Here is a 23,231-nt window from a genome sequence, read left to right as displayed (position 1 = left end):
CCTGGATCGCGAACATCTCGCTTTTCCCATGTTCAATTTATAACCCGAAAGCCGGCCAGAATCCCCATAATTTCTTCCATCCCTTCCAATGCGTCCGACACATAGGAGCAGATCGTCCGTGTATAGCGAGACTCTGTATTCCTCCCCTCCCCGGACCAGTCCCTTCCAGCCCTTTGAGGCTCTCAACGCAATTGGCAGCGGTTCTATGGCCAGTGCGAACAATAGCGGGGAGAAGGGGCATCGCTGCCTCGTTCCCCCGGTGCAGCCTAAAATAGCCCGATGTCAGCCTGTTCGTCCGAACACTCGCCACGGGCGCCTGATACAGCAGCCTGACCCATTCAATGAAGCCCCGTCCAAATCCAAACCGCCCCAATACCTCCCACAGATAATCCCATTCCACTCGGTCAAATGCCTTCTCTGTGTCCATTGCGACCACTACCTCTACGTCGGTAGAGGTAGAGGTAGTGGTAGAGGTACCCTCTACGAGGGTAGTGGGTGCCTGGAACTCACTACCGGAGGAGGTAGTGGAGGCAGGGACGATAGGGACATTTAAGGGGCATCTTGACAAATATATGAATAGGATGGGAATAGAAGGATACGGACCCAGGAAGTGTAGAAGATTGTAGTTTAGTCGGGCAGTATGGTCGGCACGGGCTTGGAGGGCCGAAGGGCCTGTTCCTGTGCTGTACATTTCTTTGTTCTTTGTTCTTTGTTCTTTGTCCCTACCCTTTAGGGGCATTATGATAACATTCAACAGCCTTCTTACGTTGGCCGCCAACTGCCCCCTCTTAACAAATCCCGTCTGGTCCTCCCCAATCGTGTCTGGGACGCAGTCCTCAATCCTTGAGGATGAGATCTTAGCCAACAATTTGGCATCTACATTTAGTAGGGAGATCGGTCTGTAGGACCGCATAACTCCGGGTCCTTATCCCGCTTCAGGATCAATGAGCTAATGGCCTGTGACATCATCGGGGGAAGCCCCCCTGTCTCCCTTGCCTCATCAAATGTCCACATCAGCAGTGGCCCCAGCATCCCAGAGAACTTTTTGTAAAACTCCACTGGGTACCCATCCGGTCCCGGGATTTACCCGACTGCATGGCCTTCAGCCCATCTGCTATCTCTTCCAACCGGATCGGGGCCCCCAGCCCTTCTACCAAGTCTTCATCCACCTTTGGGAACTTCAGCCCCCCTAAGAATTGCCTCATCCCCTCCGGCCCAGCTGGAGGTTCCGACTCATACAGCCTGCTGTAGAATTCCTCAAACGCCTTATTAACCGCTGCTGAATCTCCGAACCGGTTCCCATCTCTGTCCCTTACTTTCCCAATCTCCCTGACCGCCTCCCGCTTTCTAAGCTGCTGCGCAAGCATTCTACTGGCCTTCTCTCCATATTCCTAGATCGCCCCCCTCGCCTTCCTCAGCTGTTCTACTGCCTTCCATGTAGTTAACAAGCCAAACTCTGCCTGTAGTTCCCTTAGAAGCCCTACCTCTGGGGTCTCTGCATACTTCCTGTTGACCTGTAGTATTTCCTTTATCAGTCGGTCCGTCTCTGCCCTGTCTGCCTTCTCCCTGTGGGCCTGGATCAAGATCAGCTCCCCTCTAACCACCGCCTCCCAGACCACTGCAGCCGAAACTTCCCCCGTGTCATTGACTTCCAGATCGTTCTGGAAGTCAGCTGCCCACACACCACCTCATCAGCTAAAAGTCCCACGTCTAGCTTCCAGTGTGGGCGCTGGCTACTCTCCTTGCTCACCTGTAGGTCAACCCAGTTCGGGGCATGATCCGAGATCGTGATCGCTGAGTACTCAGTGTCCACTACCCCCGTCAGTAAAGCCCTGTTCAGGATAAAAAAGTCAATCCGGGAGTACACTTTATGCACATGTGAGTAGAAGGAGAACTCCTTCACTCTCGGCCGCCCAAATCTCCATGGCCCCCCCCCCCCCCATCTGCTCTATAAACCCCTTTAGCTCCATTGCTGGCACCCTGCCTGTCCTTGAGCTAGATCGGTCTAGCCCTGGGTTAATGACTCTGTTGATGTCCAGCTTATGCGAATCCAGGTCCGGGATTTTCCCCAACATCTTCCTTATGAACTCCACATCAACCCAATTCGGCATGTACACATTCATGAGTACCAGCAGCAGCCCCTCCAGCTTTCCACTGACCATTATGTACCGACCCCCCACGTCCGCAACTATTCTTCCCGCTTTGAATGACACTCGCTTATTAATCAGGATCGTGACCCCTCCAGTCTTAGAGTCCAGCCGCGAGTGAAAAACCTGTCCGACTCATCCCTTCCTTAATCTAATCTGATCAGTTACTCTAAGGTGTGTCTCCTGCAACGTTGCCACGTCCGCCTTCAGTCCCCTCAAATGCACGAACAGGCCCATTTAGCCCTCATGTTCAATGTGATCAGCCTGGTTGTGGGGCTTCTCGCCCCCTCCCCCTCCACCAATCAGCCATCCCTTTTCCTGGGCCAGTCTCCAGCCCGCGTGCCACGCATCCGCAGGCCCGCCCCCAGGCAGCCTCCGTCCCCGACCTCCCTATTGTCCCACAGCAAAAGTCCCTCCCCGTCAGCAGAACATTCCCCCCCCCCCCCCAGTAACAGCACTATACACACAGCCCCCTCCAACAAGCATACCATCTGCTCACCCCCCACTGCGTTTCCATGAGCTAGCCTGCCCAGCTAGCTTGGTGGCCCCCGTCCATGGCGCCAGATGTTTTCCCACCTATTGCTCCCCAACCCCCGCTCGGACACACATATGCAAACGTAAACAATTCCAACCCAATTGCCCAAAAGAAACGCGCAAAGAATATCAAAAAGATCAAACATCTAACATTCACACCTCCATCCCCCATCAGTGCAAATGCACATTTTAACACAAGCAGCTTGTCCGCAGACCCCAGCTCAATACAAAAGGCATTACAAGTGACATCCAAAGACGACAAACTTTTCCTTTTTTAAAAAAAATAACTGGAGAGAAGCGAACAAAAAAACACACAAGTACTGCAGCAAAGTTTAGTCCAAACACCTCAGTCCGATACCAGCCCTTTCCTTCTCGCGAAGTCCATCGCTTCCTCAGGCGACTCGAAGTAGAAATGTTGCTCTTCGTGCATAACCCAAAGATGGGCCGGGTACAGTAGTCCAAACTTTACCTTCTTCTTAAAAAGGGTTGATTTTATTTGGATGAACCCTGCTCTTCTCCTGGCCACGTCCGCTCAGAACCTGATATATACGCAGGACGCTGTTCTCCCATTTGCAGCTCCGCGTTTGCCTGGCCCACTGTAGAATGCACTCATTGTCCAGGTACCTGTGGAATCTCACCACCATTGCTCTCAGGGGGTCACCCACACGCAGCTTGCTCGCTAGCGCTCTGTCCACCTCCAAGGCTCGGGAGAACGTCCCCTCCCACAGTAGCTTTTCAAACATAGCCGCTATGTATGCCGCTGCCTCTGTTCCTTTGGATCCCTTCTTGAGACCCGCGATTCTCAGGTTCTGCCGGTTGGACCTGTTCTCTCTCGATCCTCCACCTTCTCCTGGAGCCTTTTCTATTAGTTTCACAACATTCCCACCTCCAACTCCACTGCAGCTTGGTGCTCCTCCTGCTCAGTCAATGTCTTCTCCACTTTCTGGATCGCCTGATCTTGAGCTTCCAGTCTGAGTTCCAGTCGTGCAATCGACTCCTTAATTGGGTCCAAGCATTCCTATTTCTGCTTGGCGAAGCCCTCCTGTATAAACTGCTCCATCGACCGCTGGGTCATCAAGGCAGAACTTATGTCCTCCGCCATGCTTTCTCCCGCTGCAGCCTCAGCCCAAGCCTTCTCCGTTCGCCTATTTCTTCCTTTGCGAGCACTCCTGGTCCGCTTCTCCATGCACTGATGTAGAATTCCTCTTCACAATTGCGTCCAACATCAATTTTCCACTTCAGATCCGACAAAAAATCGGGGAAAAAGGTCCAAAGTTCCGACCCGATCGGGAGCCACCAAATGTGCGACCTACTCCTTCATAGCCGCCACTGGAAGTCGCCTGATCAAAAATTAAGATACTGTTCCACGAACTTACCAGAGAATCCCTATAGTGCAGAAGGAGGCCATTTGGCCCATCGAGTCAGCACTGGCCTTCTGAAAGAGTATTCCACCCAAGCCCACTTCCCTGCCCTATTCCTATAACCCTTTAACCTAACCTACCAAATCCCTGGACACTAAGGGGCAAATTAGCATGACCGATCCACCTAACCTGCACATCTTTGGACTGAGGGAGGAAATCAGAGCACCCGGAGAAAACCAACGCAGACACTGGGAGAAAGTGCAAACTCCACACAGTCACCCAAGGCCAGAATTGAACCTGGGAGCCTGGCACTGTGAGGCAACAGTGCTAACCACTGTGCCACCGTGCTGCCCACAAATGTTGAAATTCATTGGAATAGTATAGAAGGCTGAAGTCCGAGTGGGAGTGGAGTGGCAAATTAAAATGACTGGTTGTTGGAAGATTTGGGCAATGCTTGTCAACTTAGTGCACTATAGTCACCCAATCTGTGATTTGTCTCCCCAGCATCGTGAAAACTTCATTATATAGTACTACTTTCAATTTTGTGTAGAAGTAAATCGCTATTTGATCTGGAAAGATTGTTTGGGGCTTTGGACGGTGAGAAGATAAATGTAACAACCCCCTTCTAGAGCAAGATATAACAGCAAGTGGTGTAACTGACATTCAGGACCTGCCAAAAATAATGTTTATGATGTTTGGAAACTGCAAATGATATTTAATATGCTAATATTTTTAAATGCACCTCCTATATGTTTCACAGTGCTTATAAGCCCATTTTACATTTACCTTTTGTTTTTGTGCTGGTTTCTAAACGATAAAATACCCGTGGTTGTGAACCAAAATCTCAGGGGCAGCAGAGGCAAGTGTTGATGTATTGTTGGAACATTGGGCCGGAATTCTGTGGAGCCGTGGAGATTCCGTAGACCTTGTGATGAATGTAGAAGTATCAGATTTATTCTATTTTAGGTATTTGATGCAGTAAGGGTTAAGCGCCTGGATTATTATGTGACTGCTGCAGTAAAATAAATCCTAGTTTGAAAGGCAACTAGGTTTTGTAGCCAGAGGTGCAATTAAAGCATCATAAAAAGTTTGGTCGGGGGAGGGGGGGGAGGTCGGGGAGGGGGGTGGTCGGGAGGGGGGGTGGAGGTCGGGGAGGGGGATGGTCGGGGGGGAAGGGGGCTGGAGGTCGGGGGGAAGGGGGCTGGAGGTCGGGGGAAGGGGGCTGGAGGTCGGGGGGAAGGGGGCTGGAGGTCGGGGGGAAGGGGGCTGGAGGTCGGGGGGAAGGGGGCTGGAGGTCGGGGGGAAGGGGGCTGGAGGTTGGGGGGGAAGGGGGCTGGAGGTCGGGGGGAAGGGGGCTGGAGGTCGGGGGGAAGGGGGCTGGAGGTCGGGGGAAGGGGGCTGGAGGTCGGGGGGAAGGGGGCTGGAGGTCGGGGGGAAGGGGGCTGGAGGTCGGGGGGGAAGGGGGCTGGAGGTCGGGGGGGAGGGGGGCTGGAGGTCGGGGGCGGGGGGCTGGAGGTCGGGGGAGGGGGGCTGGAGGTTGGGAGGCTGGAGGTCGGGGAGGGGGGGTGGAGGTCGGGTGGATGGAGGTCGGGGTCGGGGTGGGGGGTGGAGGTCAAAGTTGCGAGAAGCACTCTGGGGCCCTGCAAGCCCTGCAGGTTGGAGAATCACTCTGGACTTTCTTAAAGAAAGTTTAGAGTGAAATGCCAGCATTTAGACACTGGTGTGGGGACATAGCCCCATTTTTGGAGAATCCAGCCCAATATCTCCAAATTTGCAGATGACACAAAGTTGGGTGGAAGGATGAGCTGTGAGGAGGATGCAGAGATCCTTCATAGTGATTTTGACAAGTTGCGTCAGTGGGCAAATGCATGGAAGATGCAGTAAAATGTGGATAAATGTGAGGTTATCCACTTTGGTAGCAAAAACAGGAAAGCAGATTATTGTCTGAATGGCTGAACGGGTAGCATGGTGGCACAGTGGTCGCTCCAGGGTCCCAGGTTCAATTCCGGCCTCGTGTGACTGTGTGGACTTTGCATTTTCTCCCCGTGTCTGTGTGGGTTTCCTCCGGGTGCTCCGGTTTCCTCCCACAGTCCAAAGACGTGCAGAATAGATGGATTGGCCAAGATAAATTGGCCTTAATGACCAAAAAGGTTAGGAGGGGTTATTGGGTTACGGGGATAGGGTGGAAGTGAGGGCTTAAGTGGGTTGGTGCAGACTCGATGGGCTGAATGGCCTCCTGCACTGTATGTTCTATGTCCTCATACACTAGTCACTCAGGCAGGCAAGTGGTAACGAAGGCAAATAGTATGTTGGCCTTCATAGCGAGAGGATTCAAGTACAGGAGCAGGGATGTCTGACTACAATTATACAGGGCCTTGGTGAGACCACACCTGGAATAGTGTGTGTATTTTTGGTCTCCTTATCGGAGGAAAGATGTTTTGCTCTGGAGGGAGAGCAACGAAGGTTGACCAGACTGATTCCTGGGGCGGCGGGAGTGACGTATGAGGAGATTTTGAGTCGGTTAGGGTTATATTCGCTGGAGTTCAGAAGAATGAAGGCGACCTCATAGAAACCTAGAAACTTCTAACTGGACCACAGAGGGTAGATGCATGAAGGAGTTCCCGCTGGTGGGTGTGTCCAGAACCAGGGGTCACAGTCGAAGAGTATGGGGTGAACCATTTAGGACTGAGATTAGGAGAAATTTCTTCACCGAGAGAGTGGTGAGCCTGCACTATCACAGAAAGCAGTTGAGTATGTTTTCAAGAAGGAGTTAGATATAGCTCATGGGACTAAAGAGATCAAAAGACATGGAGGAAAGTCGAAACAGGTATCTGAGTTGGATGATCAGCCATGATCATATTGAATGGTGGAACAGGCTCGAAGGGCCAAATGGGCCTACTCCTCTATTTTATGTTTCTATAACTTATTTAGTGTTGCATACCAAGGCTTGAAATTCCTTAGATGTATGACCCTAACAATTCTATCGGGATAGTGCCTTCCAGTAGCTTTGACTATTGTCTCATGTCACGAAGTGCACATCATGGGTGCCCACTTGCATCCAAAGGCAATAAGAAGTGGAAGAATTCTCCTTCTCCTAGTTCTTTAATAGGAACTTTCAAGACTTGAGATCAAATGGCTTTTGTTTGGTTATGGATATTTAGGAGCCTGGAGCGTGCCAGGACAATCTGAGAGACTGAATGGCCTATTCTTGCTCCTGTGTTTCTCCAAGTACTAAATAGAAATTTGGCCTCCTCTGCGGAAGGTCCAAACACAAAGCTGATTTTCCACCGCTGAGACCAATACACTTCTTGGCATGCCAGATACCAAGCAACTGACAAGCTACTGAGATACCTGGGGAACAGGAAACCCCAGATAAACTAGTCTAGGCTTTGCTCTCTCTGACACCATAGACCTTGTAAAGGTTTGGTGAATTTTTTGCCATTACAAAATCCACTTAAGACAGTCTATTTTGCTCCAACCGATTTGTAAAACAAAATTACTTTTTTCTTCCAATTAAGGAGCAATTTAGTGTGGCCAATTGACCTACCCTACACATCTTTGGGTTGTGGGGGTGAGACCCATGCAGACGTGGGGAGAATGTGCCAACTCCACACGGTTAGTGATCCAGGGCTGGGATCGACCTCTGGTCCTCGGCGCTATGAGGCAGTAGCGCTAACCACTGCACTACCGTGCCGCCCTGCTCAAAGCGATTTTGATCTTGCTGAGTAAATTAACCAAGCTACGATCTATGGACATGAAAGTGCAATTTCAATTCTCAAAGCATCATTTCAAATGATGGAGAGGGCGGCACAATACTTCAAACTCATTAAAAATTACGTTAAATAAGTAATGTGAGATTAGGGGCGGCATGGTAGCTGAGTGGTGAGCACTGTTGCTTCACAGCACCAGGGTCCCAGGTTTTATTCCCGACTTGGGTCACTGTCTGTGCGGAGTCTGCACGTTCTCCCTGTGTCTGCGTGGGTTTCCTCCCACGAGGCCCGAAAGATGTGCTTGTTAGGTGAATTGGACTATCTGAATTCTCTCTCTGTGTACCTGAACAGGCGCTGGAATGTGGCGACTAGGGGATTTTCACAGTAACTTCATTGCAGTGTTAATGAAAGTCTACTTGTGACAATAAAGATTATTATTATTGCAGTTTCATTTAAAAATGACAAAAGCATCGAATGTTGAATGTAATTATGTACCCACCATGTTCACCCTTTTGATTTGTTTACATGTTAATTTTGTTTCTCTTTTTATTGAACAGGTGTACACTTACAAACTAAATGCTTTAACCAGGGAAAAAGTGCTGGCCATGCATCCGAGTAGTATTGAGGGCGTTGAGGATATGGCAACTTTGACAGATTTGCATGAAGGGGCAATCATGCATAATGTACACATGCGATATAACCAGGACAATATCTACGTAAGTTCAAAACAGCTGAGTGATGAGGAAATGTAATGATTGCTCTGCAGCATTGATGATAAAAGTTTTTGATTAATTATGTCAAACATTTAACGATCGACATGACATGTGTATGATGGGAATGAAATGAAGAAACTGGGTGGGGTAGGTTGTCTTGACCGCTCCTGGAAAACCATTCCACCTGAACAAGCTGGCTTGTTCCAAAATTGTTTGTCAAGTTAATACTTCAAAGAATTGTACTGTTTAAAAATTAAAAGAACTTGCATTTACCTAGTGCTTTTTCACAACCTCTGGAAATTAGTTTGTTATTTACAGCACAGAAAGAGGCCATTCAGCCCATTGTGTCTGCACCAGCTCCCAAATGAGCAACATAGCTAGTCCCATCCCCATCCCTATCCCCGTAGTTCTCTAAATTGATCACTTTCAAATATATATCCAGCTCTCTTTTGGAACCTCTCTCCCAGGCAACACATTCCAAACCCCAACAACTCTCTGAGTAAAGAAGTTTCTCCTCATCTAACTCCTTGCTCGCATGATGGCCATCTTGAAATTGTGACCCCTAGTCACTGACATACCAACTAGTGGAAACAGAACAATCTTCTTCACCCTGTCCAAATGTACAGAGTTTTGAACACCTCAATAACACCTTCATAATCTTCTCTGCTCCAAGGAGAACAAGCCCAATTTCTCCATTCTTTCCTTGTCTCTAAATGCCACATTCCTGGTATCATTCTAGTAAATCTCCTCTGCACTCTTTCCAGGGCTTTAACATCCTTCCTTAAATAAGGTTCCCAGAACTGAATACAATACTCCAAATGTAGTCTGAGTGTCAAAGTACTTTATTGGTTGTGAAATACTTTCGATCTGTAGTCATATAGGACATGTAATGGTGGCACAGTGGTTAGCACTGCTACCTCACAGCGCCAGGGACTCTGGTTCTGTTCCAGCCATCTGGTGACTGTCTGTGTGGAGTTTGCATATTCTCCCTGTATCTGTATGAGTTTCTTCCGGGTGCTTCAGTTTCCCCCCCATAGTCCAAAGATGTGCAGGTTAGGTTGATTGGCCTTGATCAATGTGCTGGGTTGCGGGGATAGAGCGAGCGAGTGGACCTAGGTGGAGTTCTCTTTTGGAGGTTTGGTGTGGACCTAATGGGCTGAATAGCCTCTTTCTGCACTGTAGGAATTCTATGGACAAGTGGCAGCAAGCTCCCCTGAGCAGCAATATGTCTGGAATGCATTGCCTGGGAGGGTGGTAGAGGTGGGTTACCTCACATCCTTTAGAAATTAGCACTTGGTACGTCATATCATTCAAGGCTATGGGCCAAGTGTCGCCAAATGTGTTTAGGGAGGCAGGTCATGTATCTTTTGTGTGTCAGTGCAGACTCAATGGTCCAACGGGCCTCTTCTGCACTGTATCATTCTGTGATTCTGTAAACCCCGAAGTCTCTCCCCATTTAGATAATAAGTTGCCTTTCCATTTTTCCGATCATAATAGATGACCTCACACTTGTCCACATTAAATTCAATCTGCCACATTTTGGCCCACTCACCTAACTTCTCTATATCGATTCGTGAGGTTCTTATTTCCTCATTGCAACTCACTGTCCCAAATCGGGAAAGATAAGATAGAAGCAGGGAGGTTGTTTTCACTGGCGGCTGAAACTAGAACTAGGGGCATAGCCTCAAAATAAAGGGGAGCAGATTTAGGACTGAGTTGAGGAGGAAATTCTTCACCCAAAGGGTTGTGAATCTCTGGAATTCCCTGCCCAGTGAAGCAGTTGAGGCTACCTTGTTGAATGTTTTTAACGCAAAGCTGGATAGATGTTTGAACAGTAAAGGAATTAAGGGAGTGAGCGGGTGGGTAAGTAGAGCTGAGTCCACAAAAGATCAGCCATGATCTTATTGAATGGCGGAGCAGGCTTGCGGGGCCAGATGGCCCACTCCTGCTCCTGGTTCTTATGTTCTATTTTAGTGTTATCTGCAAATTTGGCTATAGAACCTTGTATCCTTGTATCCAAGCCATTGATATAGATTTTAAATAGTTGGGGCCCAAGAACTGAACCCTGTGGCACCCCACTAGTTACATCTTGCCACGATTTTGGCTTCATGACCGATTTTCCCCCAATCGCCTTTTTGGTGTCGGCCGACGGAGAATCCCGTCCCAGGATAAGGATTTTTAAGTTGGTTATTGAGGGTTGACCAATTTAGTTGTGCAATAACCAGGACTACCGACAAGTAAAACCAAGTGCACAGCACGATGCACGCCTTTTGAATAAACACAAGTTTATGGTGGATGGGGAGAGACCGAGGCCATGGAGTTAGTTGCATTTAGAAATGATGAAAGCAAACTGACTGGAGTGAAGCGGAATGAGGTTACCTCTTTTTGGGAGCCTTACTTCTTCTGTTTGTTTGCTCCCTGATCACGTATCCATGCTTCATTTTCACTGTACACTGTGTCTCTGGAAAGTTAAATGATTTTTCAGCAATGTTATAATTAAAGTATGAATAAACCATAAACATTTTACATGGTTTCATTGTTACTAACTTTACATACTTAATTACAATGTAGTCATATCTGTCCCCATAATTTGAAACAGTGTGATCATTATCTTGTTACCCTTACTTTCAATATGTTTCCTTGAACATTTATAACACTTTAGTACTTTTCCAATCAAATTAGAGTGAGTTGCATTCAAAGAACACCAGACTAGTGACTAACTGCATTTTAACGCAGGAAATACAATATATCACAATGTTCTTTAAGTATCTGGTGACAGCCCTGTTTTCACAATTTTTGATTTTGATTAGCTAAATGGCAGGCGGACATGGAAAGGTTCTGAGAAATCCATGCGGGTAGAGTTTCTGCTTGCCTGATATTCTGTGCAGAAATTTCCTGTAGAGGGCCCCCCCCCCCCCCCCCCCCCCCCAATTCTTGGGCAAGTCCAGATACTTTGGGTGCATATTCGTAAGAGCCAAGGCTTGGGGATCTCGATTGTTATGTGAGTGCTGTTGAAGTTTAACCAGCTTGCTGCTGATTGTCAGTCCAGGCTTACTCAACCGTGTAAAGTCACTGGTTTGCAGAATGTTCTGGAATTAAGCAGAGAAAATGTAAGTGGAAAGTTTGCCCTTCCAAATATTAGTGGGTAAGGTGGCTGGCCAGTAGTGCGGACCAGCTTGTCTCGAGCATTGGATTTACCAGTTTGCCACAGAGAGTTGACGCGATTCAAGTTTTGTATATTTCGAGTCATCTTGGCTCTATCTTGCTTACCCATTCGTTGGTTATTGAAAGCTGACAAGTTGAAGGTTCAGTCATCATCACGTGGTGTATTAGAGTGAAAGCAGGTACGTCATGAATGGCATGGTGATCAGCACAATTCATCAGATCAGTTAGAAAAGGATAAAATAAATTCAACTTGGGCAAAATTAATCTGGCCAATAGCACTTTAATAGGGCCAAGCCTGTCTGGCTTTGGAAGGGTAGAAGTTGATCGGGATTTACATTGCTTTTTAAAAAAATATATATTTTATTCAAGATTTTTGGCCAAACATAACAGTACGTAGTGTTTCTTTTACACAACAATAAAGCAATATAAATAACAGTGGCCAGTTTTAAACAAATAAATAAATAATATATAAACAAAAACAAAATCAAAACTGAATGGCAACTGCCTTGTCCAAAATAAATACTCTCCAAAAATACAATCCAACAATCCAATATACAATTACCTATAACAAATACCTATACATATTATACATATACAATAACATCTCTGGGAGTCCGTCCGATTCCTCCTCCTCCTCCTCCTCCCCCCCCCCCCCCGGTTGCTGCTGTTGTCTACTTCTTTTCCATTCCCTCTATCTTTCTGTGAGGTAATCGACGAACGGTTGCCACCGCCTGGTGAACCCCTGAGCCGAACCCCTTAACACGAACTTAATCCGTTCTAACTTTATAAACCCTGCCATGTCATTTATCCAGGTCTTCACACCCGGGGGTTTGGCTTCCTTCCACATTAACAATATCCTGCGCTGGGCTACTAGGGACGCAAAGGCCAACACGTCAGCCTCTCTCGCCTCCTGCACTCCCGGCTCTTCTGCAACCCCAAATATAGCCAACCCCCAGCTTGGTTCGACCCGGACCCCCACCACCTTCGAAAGCACCTTTGCCACCCCCACCCAGAACCCCTGTAGTGCCGGGCATGACCAGAACATGTGGGTGTGATTCGCTGGGCTTCTCGAGCATCTCGCACACCTATCCTGTACTCCCAAAAATTTACAAAGCCGTGCTCCAGTCATATGCGCCCTGTGTAACACCTTAAATTGTATCAGGCTTAGCCTGGCACACGAGGACGATGAGTTTACCCTACGTAGGGCATCAGCCCACAGCCCCTCCTCAATCTCCTCCCCCAGTTCTTCCCATTTCCCTTTCAGCTCATCTACCATGATCTCCCCCTCGTCCCTCATTTCCCTGTATATGTCCGACACCTTACCATCCCCCACCCATGTCTCTGAGATCACTCTATCCTGCACCTCCTGCGTTGGGAGCTGCGGGAATTCCCTCACCTGTTGCCTCGCAAAAGCCCTCAATTGCATGTACCGAAATGCATTCCCTTGGGGCAACCCATATTTTTCCGTCAGCGCTCCCAGACTCGCAAACGTCCCATCTACAAACAGATCTCTCAGTTGTACTACCCCAGCTCTTTGCCGTCCCATCTACAAACAGATCTCTCAGTTGTACTACCCCAGCTCTTTGCCATGCTCCAAATCCCCCATCCATTCTCCCCGGAACGAACCTATGATTGTTTCTTATTGGGGACCGCACCGAAGCTCCCGTCCTTCCCCTATGCCGTCTCCACTGCCCCCAAATTTTCAATGTAGCCACCACCACCGGGCTTGTGTATTTCTTTGGTGAGAACGGCAACGGTGCCATCACCATTGCTTGTAGGCTAGTCCCCCTGCAGGACGCCCTCTCCAATCTCTTCCACGCCGCTCCCTCCCCTTCTCCCATCCACTTACACACCATTGAAACATTGGTGGCCCAGTAGTACTCACTTAGGCTCGGTAGTGCCAGCCCCCCCCCTGTCCCGACTACGCTGCAAGAATCCCCTCCTCACTCTCGGGGTCTTCCCAATCCACACACAACTCATAATACTCTTCCCGATTCTTTTGAAAAAAGCCTTCGTGATCACCACCGTGAGGCACAGAAACACAAAAAGGAATCTCGGGAGGACCACCATTTTAACCGCCTGCACTCTACCTGCCCATGACAGGGACACCATGTCCCATCTCTTAAAGTCCTCCTCCATCTGTTCCACCAACCGCGTTAAATTACCCCAATTCTTGGCTATCTGGATCCCCAAGTACCGGAAGCCCCTTGTTACCTTCCTCAACGGTACATCCTCTATCTCTCTGCTCTGCTCCCCTGGATGCACCACAAACAACTCACTTTTCCCCATGTTCAGTTTATACCCTGAAAAATCCCCAAACTCCCCAAGTATCCGCATTATCTCTGGCATCCCCTCCGCCGGGTCCGCCACATATAGCAACAAATCATCCGCATACAGAGATACCCGGTGTTCTCCCCCCCTGAGTACTCCCCTCCACTTCCTGGAACCCCTCAATGCTATGGCCAGGGGTTCAATCGCCAGTGCAAACAATAACGGGGACAGAGGACATCCCTGCCTCGTTCCTCTATGGAGCCGAAAATAGTCAGACCGCCTCCATTCGTGACCACGCTCGCCATCGGGGCCCTATACAGCAACTGTACCCACCTGATATACCCATCCCCAAAACCAAATCTCCTCAGCACCTCCCACAAATAATCCCACTCCACTCTATCAAATGCTTTCTTGGCATCCATCGCCACCACTATCTCCGCTTCCCCCTCTGGTGGGGGCATCATCATTACCCCTAGCAGCCTCCGTATATTTGTATTCAGCTGTCTCCCTTTCACAAACCCAGTTTGGTCCTCCTGAACCACCCCCGGGACACAATCCTCTATCCTCTTTGCCATTACCTTGGCCAAAATCTTAGCGTCCACATTCAGGAGGGAAATAGGCCTATAGGACCCGCATTGCAGCGGGTCTTTTTCCTTCTTTAGGAGGAGCGATATCGTTGCCTCTGGCATAGTCGGGGGCAGCTGCCCCCTTTCCCTCGCCTCATTAAAGGTTCTCATCAGTAGCGGGGCCAGCAAGTCCATATATTTCCTATAGAATTCAACTGGGAATCCGTCTGGTCCCGGGGCCTTCCCCGCCTGCATGCTCCCAATCCCTTTCACCACTTCCTCCGTCTCAATCAGTGCTTCCAGTCCCACCCTCTCCTGCTCCTCCACCTTAGGAAATTCCAGCTGATCCAGAAAGCACATCATTCTCTCCTTCCCATCCGGGGTCTGAGCTTCATATAATCTTTCGTAAAATGCCTTGAACACTCCATTCACTCTCTCCGCTCCCCGCTCCATCTCTCCCTCCTCATCTCTCCCTCCTCATCTCTCACACCCCCCGTCTCCCTTGCTGCTCCCTTTTTCCTCAGTTGGTGGGCCAGCAACCTGCTCGCCTTCTCCCCGTATTCGTACTGTACACCCTGTGCCTTCCTCCATTGTGCCTCTGCATTACCCGTAGTCAACAAGTCAAATTATACATGTAGCCTTTGCCTTTCCCTGTACAGTCCCTCCTCCGGTGCCTCCGCATATTGTCTGTCCACCCTCAGAAGTTCTTTCAACAACCGCTCCCTTTCCCTACCCTCCTGCTTTCCTTTATGTGCCCTAATAGATATCAACTCCCCTCTAACCACTGCCTTCAGCGCCTCCCAGACCACTCCCATCTGTACCTCCCCATTATCATTGAGTTCCAAGTACCTTTCAATACACCCCGTCACCCTTAAACACACACCCTCATCTGCCAATAATCCCATGTCCATTCTCCAGGGTGGACGCTGTTGTTTTTCTTCCCCTATCTCCAGGTCCACCCAATGTGGAGCATGATCCGAAATGGCTATAGCCGTGTACTCCGTCCCCGTCACCTTTGGGATCAGTGCCCTTCCCAAAACAAAAAAATCTATTCGTGAATAAACTTTGTGGACATAGGAGAAAAACGAAAACTCCTTACTCCTAGGTCTACTAAATCTCCAGGGGTCTACTCCTCCCATCTGCTCCATAAAGTCCTTAAGCACCCTAGCTGCAGCCGGCCTCCTTCCGGTCCTGGACCTCGATCTGTCCAGCTCTGGGTCCAGCACCGTATTAAAATCTCCACCCATTACCAACTTCCCCACTTCTAGGTCCGGGATTCGTCCTAACATACGCCTCATAAAGTTGGCATCATCCCAGTTCGGGGCATACACGTCCACTAATACCACCGCCTCCCCTTGCAATTTGCCACTCACCATCACGTATCTGCCCCCACTATCCGCCACTATAGTCTTTGCCTCAAACATTACCCGCTTCCCCACTAGTATGGCCACCCCCCTGTTTTTTGCATCTAGCCCCGAATGAAACACCTGCCCCACCCATCCTTTGCGTAGTCTGACCTGGTCTATCAGCTTCAGATGCGTCTCCTGAAGCATAACCACATCTGCCTTAAGTTTCTTTAGGTGTGCGAGTACCCGTGCCCTCTTAATCGGCCCGTTCAGCCCTCTCTCATTCCACGTGATCAACCGGGTTGGGGGCTCTTTACCCCCCCCCCCCCCGATGACTAGCCATCTCCTTTTTCAATCCAGCTCCTCACCCGGTTCCCACGTAGCCGTATCTCCCCCAAGCGGCGCCCCCCCGCCCCGACCACCCCCCCCATACCAGCTCCCCCTTCTCCCCAGCAGCAGCAACCCAGTTAACCCCCCCCCAGATCCCAAACTAGCGTAATTGCACCCCACATGTTGCTCCCAGAAGTCAGCAAACTCTGGCCGACCTCGGCTCACACTGTGCGAGGCCCCCTCCTTCCTGCTTCCCTGTTCCCGCCGTGATTACCATAGCGCAGGAACACTTCCCTTTTGGCCCCGCCCCCAATGGCCGGCGCCCTCAGCTCCTCATCCTCCCTCCCCCCCCTCCCCCACGACATGGGGAAGAGAGAAAAGTTACAGGGTCGCAGGATTAACAACTTGGGAAGTCATCTCTTCCCTCTTTTTCCCCCCCTTCATCCCACATATTCACCCCCCCACTTTGTCCCAAACGTTCTTTTTATGGCCTGCTCACTCCAGTTTCTCCTCGACATTAAATGTCCACGCCTCATCTGCCGTTTCGAAGTAGTGGTGTTTCCCTTGATGTGTGACCCACAGTCTTGCCGGTTGCAGCATTCCAAATTTAATCTTACGTTTGTGCAGCACCGCCTTGGCCCGATTAAAGCTTGCCCTCCTTTTCGCCACCTCCGCACTCCAATCTTGATATACGCGGATCACCGCGTTCTCCCACCTACTGCTCCGAGTTTTCTTTGCCCATCTGAGGACCATCTCTCTGTCCTTATATCGGAGAAATCTCACCACTATGGCTCGAGGAATTTCTCCAGCCCTCGGTCTTCGCGCCATAACTCGATAGGCTCCCTCCACCTCCAGCGGACCCGTCGGGGCCTCCGATCCCATTAACGAGTGCAGCATCGTGCTCACATATGCCCCGACGTCCGCCCCTTCTACAACTTCGGGAAGACCAAGAATCCTTAAATTCTTCCTCCTCGCATTATTCTCCAGCACCTCCAGCCTTTCCACACACCTTTTGTGTTGTGCCTCGTGCATCTCCGTTTTCACCACCAGGCCCTGTATGTCGTCCTCATTCTCAGCAGCCTTTGCCTTCACGACCCGAAGCTCCTGTTCCTGGGTCTTCTTCCACGCAACGCCGCAGGAACTCTTGTTGGTCAGGACCCCATATTAAACTGCCTCCTTCCGACGCCATCTTGCTTTGTGCCTGCCTTCCTGGCCGCTGCTCTAGAGGATCCACCGCAATCCGGCCACTTTCCTTTCTTTTTTCCATCTGTGTCCAGGGGGGATTCCCTTCTGGATTACCGCACAGTGTTTTTTACTGTTAAAATTGCCGTTGGGGCTCCTATCAAGAGCCCAAAAGTCCGTTCCACCGGGAGCTGCCGAAACGTGCGACCTAGCTGGTCATCGCCGCACCCGGAAGTCCGGGGGGATTTACATTGCTGACTGCCCTGCAGCAATGCCAGCTTTTTGGTGATAAATGTCTTTATTCGTGACCCATTTTAAATGGACTTGGCAAATAAAGCTGATTGGGTTGAAGTTAACATGCCACTTACAGCAGTGTTCAGCATTTTAAATCCAAATCCATCATCTGAGAAATATTGGCAGTTAGTACAGATTCTTAAACTTGTCTTCTTCACTGGATCTGTCCAATTTTATAACCCTGAGGAGCCTGGTGTTGTAGAAATAACGAGTGTTCAGTAGCAGACAGTCATGTCGTAGCTGGGGTATCAAGAGCACCGCCCGCTGCCTTGCAGAAAAGGCTAATGCAAACTTGTGCTTGGCAGCCAGTCAGCATTCGGGAATGCTCAATGGGGAGAGGAAGTTGTTGACAATTCACAAGAGGTAGGTTCATAGCCTTACAGCGTGGTACTAATTACAGCCATCTGCCTGGCGTCTAATCAAGCAAGTAAGCTTTCAAATCATCTAGCTTTTTGTACTAGTGTCTAACCAAGGCCTCAAAATCAGATGTTTGCGGTAGCAATCCTGGAAAAAGTTTTCAAAATCTTTCATACACTGAGGAATTCTGATCCATGATCTAATTGGGGAATTTGGCAGAACTCTGATTTTAAATGTAAAATGACTTGTTCAACAGCTGTGTTTCAAAATCTCCCATTTTAATAGACAATTATAAAATATTCTTAACCGTAAAATACATATTTTTAGCAACATTATAACCATGCTTCCTAAACTATTTTTCAATGTGATCCCATTTTAACATTGAAAATTCATGTGACCCCAGGTGCCAACAAAAATAAAACCACAAAAAGCAGGATAGTAACATTTAATACATAATTATAAAACATTCACTAATCATTGGTCAACATAAATAAATGATAGAAATTTTAAAATCTGTTTAAAATTTTTATTATTTTATGTACTCACCAGTCCATCACTTCACCTGAGCCGCCAGATTATGGATGTTGGCCAGAAAGAGCGGTTACTATTCACATTTGTATTTTCATTCACCATTACTTCCTTCCAGCAACATCACACCAAGGTTCCCTAAAGGCCATCTTGACTTTATTGATTTTAATGTGAGATTAATCTAATAGTTTTAAAATTTCCTGCTGATCTTCAAATGACACAAAATATTTTTATCCCAGATGCTGCAATTGCACAGTGGATTTGGCTACACACGTGTCTTTAAAATAAAATGGATTTAATTGACAAGATAAATAAATGCTCCCTTCCACACATGGAGAGTGGAATGCTTTTAAACAGGCATAGAAACATAACATGTAACTATTAAAACTCGGTGAGGATTCTCTCCTCACCCACCCCCCAACACGTGCACATTGTAATCATTCCCTCTCCTCCCTCACAAAATGTAATCAGCCCTCGTTTTCTCTCTTTTCCCCCCCTCCCAAACCTCCTACCATACACATCAACCAGCTAATGGTGGCCAGTGGGGTGGTGCAGCAGCTCTGACAGCCGAGTCCAAGCTGATGTACCACTGCAGCACTCCAGGTGACATTTTTAAATGTGTTGAAGAAGAAGAAAGAAATCCCCAAAACCAAGAGATGAGCAGGGCAAAGTTGGACATAGCTGGACTCAATGTGGGGGTCCAGACCTGGAGGAGGCAAGGGCCTTGCGACCCCAGTAGCTATTTCTGGTGTTGTGACCCCCTGTTTATGAACATTAGAAATATAGTAACATGGGAACAAAGGTAGGCCACTTAGCCCCTTGAGCTGTTGTACCATTCAGTGATATCACAGCTGATCTATAACCTATTGCCATATATTTAGTGGACAACTTGTTAACGTTTGTTACTTTCCAGGACAAATTCCTGTTCATGAATGACTTGGGGATAGAAATTGGAATATGAAACTTCAATTTTTGGGCCTAAAATGTTGAATATAAGAGCCCAATGCCTGTTAAAGATTTTTATTTCCCTGACCTGTTTTTGTATTCTTCAGAGGCCCCCAGCCAAAGCCAAGTGTTTAACAATTATTTTCCTAAAATGTCTTCCCCTCGAGTGTCACCCAATTCTACATTGGGTTTCAATGGCTCACTGAACTCCCATTCTGGTATTTACTTGAGGGCCACTGCAATGAATCTGTTGACAAAATGGGGGTGGATGCAAATGCCTGAAATCCACCCTGAGTTTGGGCCTGAAAGTGGGCACAAAATAATTTATGCCAGTTTGAAGTTTAGCATTAAAGCCATTGCTTCAACCACGACATTGGTGTGAAGTGGATCCACACTAAAAGGGTCTGAAGCAGCAGCAAGAACACATTGGCATTGTGTCCTTTCTATGACATCCATGTGATGAAGTTCCATGTGATGTCAGACCCAATTCAAACTCTCTGGAAGATTTCGGGCCAGTCCAGGAGTGGCTGACCCTCACTCAGATTTGCGTTCTTCCACCCATTTTAACAGGCCTGGCATGGAAATATAGGTAGGCTAAAAGACTTGCCTTGCCTTGGTTCCCATTCATTCATAAATATATTTGCCTGGTTTTTGGATATGCAATGAATGTTGTGCTGTATCGGGAAGGCCTCAAATGTATGTCAATGAATTTCAGGAGTATGTTGAAAAATGGAATGTATTTCCCCCATCCCCCTCATTCACCATCTACTACAAAAATGATGGAGGGTGGGAAACAGAAGTGGGATTTCGGGCCATGCCACGAGTCAACCATTTTATTTGCCATTCCGCTCCATCCCATTTGAGATGTGGGAAATGATGACCCTGTTATCAAAATTGTCCATATATATTTCTCACTTTATAGTGCATTAAGTAGTTAATTAAACAATGTCCTTCACCTTTGGTCCTGACAATAAAATTTGCATGTTGTTAACAAATGGGACATAAGATTTTAACATCTTCTCTGAGATAGATTGGGGTGAAGTTGACTTGGGCAGCAGTGCAAAATTGATTTGTAGCAAATCGACAGTTGGTTTTTCACCATGGTACTTTTTATTTTCTCCCGATTTGGAAAATATTGCCAACATTTCCAATTTCATAGTGGTAGTGAGATTATGATATGGGCCAGCAAAAAGATTTTGATTTATTGTTCTGTGCAATTCCGACAAAAGTATATCTGATGTGGTGAAGAATCGGCTAAATCGGCCCATTTAGCATTGTTGCAGTGGAGCAAATTCACTCCCATCATGTCTGATTCCTTGAATACTGCCTTGAATCGTTGGCCCAGATTATATACTAAAGATCTGGAGTAGCAATTGAATGCAACAATAATGTGACTTGGTGAAAGAGTCCCAAGACAGATACGTGTTATATAACCCTCTTGACTCATTAACAGTCGTCAGTACTTCATTCTTGTACGCTAGCTCAAAAATGCTACTTGTAGGTGCAACTCAAATTTGGAAGGCCAAAATAATTGTTCGTCTGGATATATTTTCATATTTTAAACTGTGCACAACATAAATGTCCGTCCACAGTTCTGCTTTTCCTAGATTCAAGCAACAATACAGGATCCCAATTTCGGCACTGATCCACAAATATACCTGGACAATTTTGTTTTGTTTGATTCAGGGACAAAAACAATATTAAATCACTTCAAAAAGATTATGGCCGGAATTCTCCTGCTGTTTACGATTCACTTTTCCCGCTGCTAGCACAGCCCCGCCCGAGAGTTTCCCAGTGGCGTGTGGTGATTCAATGGGAAATCCCATTGACATGAGGCGGGAAGATAGAATCCCGCCGCCAGCGAACGGCACGCCACTGAGAAACTCGTGGCTGGGGAAGCAGAGAATCCAGCCCTACACTTATCAGCAAAATCTTTAGTAAGGTTAGATCGAACCATGGCTTTTGAAAGTTTGCTCTTTGGGTTAGGTGACTGTTCAGGTAAGAAAATATAGTGATGAATAGAATGTTACCAAAGTTTTCTTGGGTAGGTGCTCAGAATTGTATCTAGTTGTTAATTATATTTCTTAAATGAGAATCTATCATAACTAATAAAAATGCCACCTAGAAACTTGACATTAATGCCCACTGATGCTTTGAAATTAAACATTTGACTACCTAGAGCAGGTAGACTGTGCTTTTGAAAATGTTTAACTCTGGCGACTTCTGCTAAAAGATAATTCAATTTGAATAGCTTTGCGGCCAACTGTCAAACTCCAACTTCTAATGCTTTATATAACTTGTACCCACTCAACTTGCATCCTCTTGTGGAAGTAATAAAAATAGCAGCAGTGAGGACTATCATGGATCTAGTTAGCTGTAATTTGCTTTCCTTTGTTGCACTGAGTATCCCATTCTTCTTTCTGGCTTTGTATTGTAAAGTTCACAGCAATTCTGTTTTTTCTGTTTCTAATTCAACAAGCATTTAATTATAATTTTTAAAGAGTCAGTTTTGAGGTACAAAGTTAATCTCTGTTATCTTTTCTAAGTCTTTGCATTATTCAACATTATTCTCCTGCTGCCACTATGGGCACAGTGTTATTTATAAAATCATGTCACAATGTGACTGCTTATATATCATATGAACAATAATGGACAGGAAAAGTCTCGCTGGTCCATCCAGCCATTTCCACACAAATCCGTGTGTAATGATATATAAACCGTCCACCCCATCATATGATCTCATGGGAGGGCCAGGTCAGTTTGAGGAAAACCATCAAATTTCACTCCAGCCCCCATTGGCGATCAAAACTGGGTCTAGAAGATCATGATTCCTCTCAATGCTTTGCAGTATCTATCTATTTTAGATCATGATTCCTCTCAATGCTTTGCAGTATCTATCTATTTTAAGAGACAACCTTCTTCCAAGCCAGAAATGGATCCAACTCCTGCTTGAAAGAATTCAGTAAATTGGTGTCCAGCACAGAAGCTGACAGAGGTCTATTATTCTCTTGGGAAAAAGAACATTTAGATATGACTTTATACAGCTTGAAATTGTGATCTTTAGTCCTTGCTAGCCTATTTATTTGGGACAAACTATAAACTCAAAACAATTTATTCCCTTCATCATCATATAAACCTCGATCACATCTGTAAAGTGCAGAGTTCTGGCTATTTCATCCTGTCTTGGTAACTAAGCTGTTTTGAACTGAAATTAGTCTGTTGCATATGAACATAAAAACATACAAACAGGCCCTTCAGCCCCTCAAGCCATTTAATAAGATTGCGGCTGATCTGATAGTGCTGTCAAATCTGCATCCCATTTACCTCGATAAACTATCGCCCCCTTGCTCAGAAATACTCTCTCCATCTCTGTCTTAAAATTGTTCAAAGACTCTGGGCGCGATTCTCCACTCCCGCGCCGTCGTGAACACCGTCGAGGTTCACGACGGCACGAAACGGCCCCGATCCCGACCGATTCAGGGCCCGAAAATGGGCTAGGATCGGGGCCGAGAGAACCTCGGGGGGGGGGGGGGGGGGGGGGGGGGCGCCTGTCACGAAGGCCGCGCGACGCCCAAATGACGCTGCGCTGCGTCGTAAATTGCACGATCCGCGCACAGAGGACCCGGAGGAGAACAGAGGAGATGGCTGAGCCCTGAAGAGCCGCACCGAGGTTCCGGGACACGGACCTGGACATCCTGGTGGAGCGGAGAAGGGGTACCCTCTGCCCAAGACGTGGGCATCGCCAGCCATCCAGCGCGGTGAGGCGCGGCTGGCGGGAGGTG

At 47.6% G+C, this 23,231-nt stretch overlaps 1 protein-coding gene across 1 annotated transcript in view; it reads left to right on the top strand.

Moving 5' to 3' along the window:
* The window catches only part of LOC140425357 (unconventional myosin-X-like), a 341,226-nt gene that overhangs the window by 246,953 nt on the left and 71,042 nt on the right, over positions 1-23,231 (top strand). The window contains exon 3 of the mRNA XM_072509538.1: positions 8,310-8,468. Within this exon, the coding sequence (XP_072365639.1) occupies positions 8,310-8,468 (159 nt within the window). The remainder of the gene's footprint in view (positions 1-8,309; positions 8,469-23,231) is intronic.

The sequence above is a fragment of the Scyliorhinus torazame genome, chromosome 6 (assembly GCF_047496885.1).
Source record: "Scyliorhinus torazame isolate Kashiwa2021f chromosome 6, sScyTor2.1, whole genome shotgun sequence".
NCBI lineage: Eukaryota > Metazoa > Chordata > Chondrichthyes > Carcharhiniformes > Scyliorhinidae > Scyliorhinus > Scyliorhinus torazame.
Note: the sequence above shows the minus strand (reverse complement) of the source record. Positions and strands in the feature narration are given on the sequence as shown.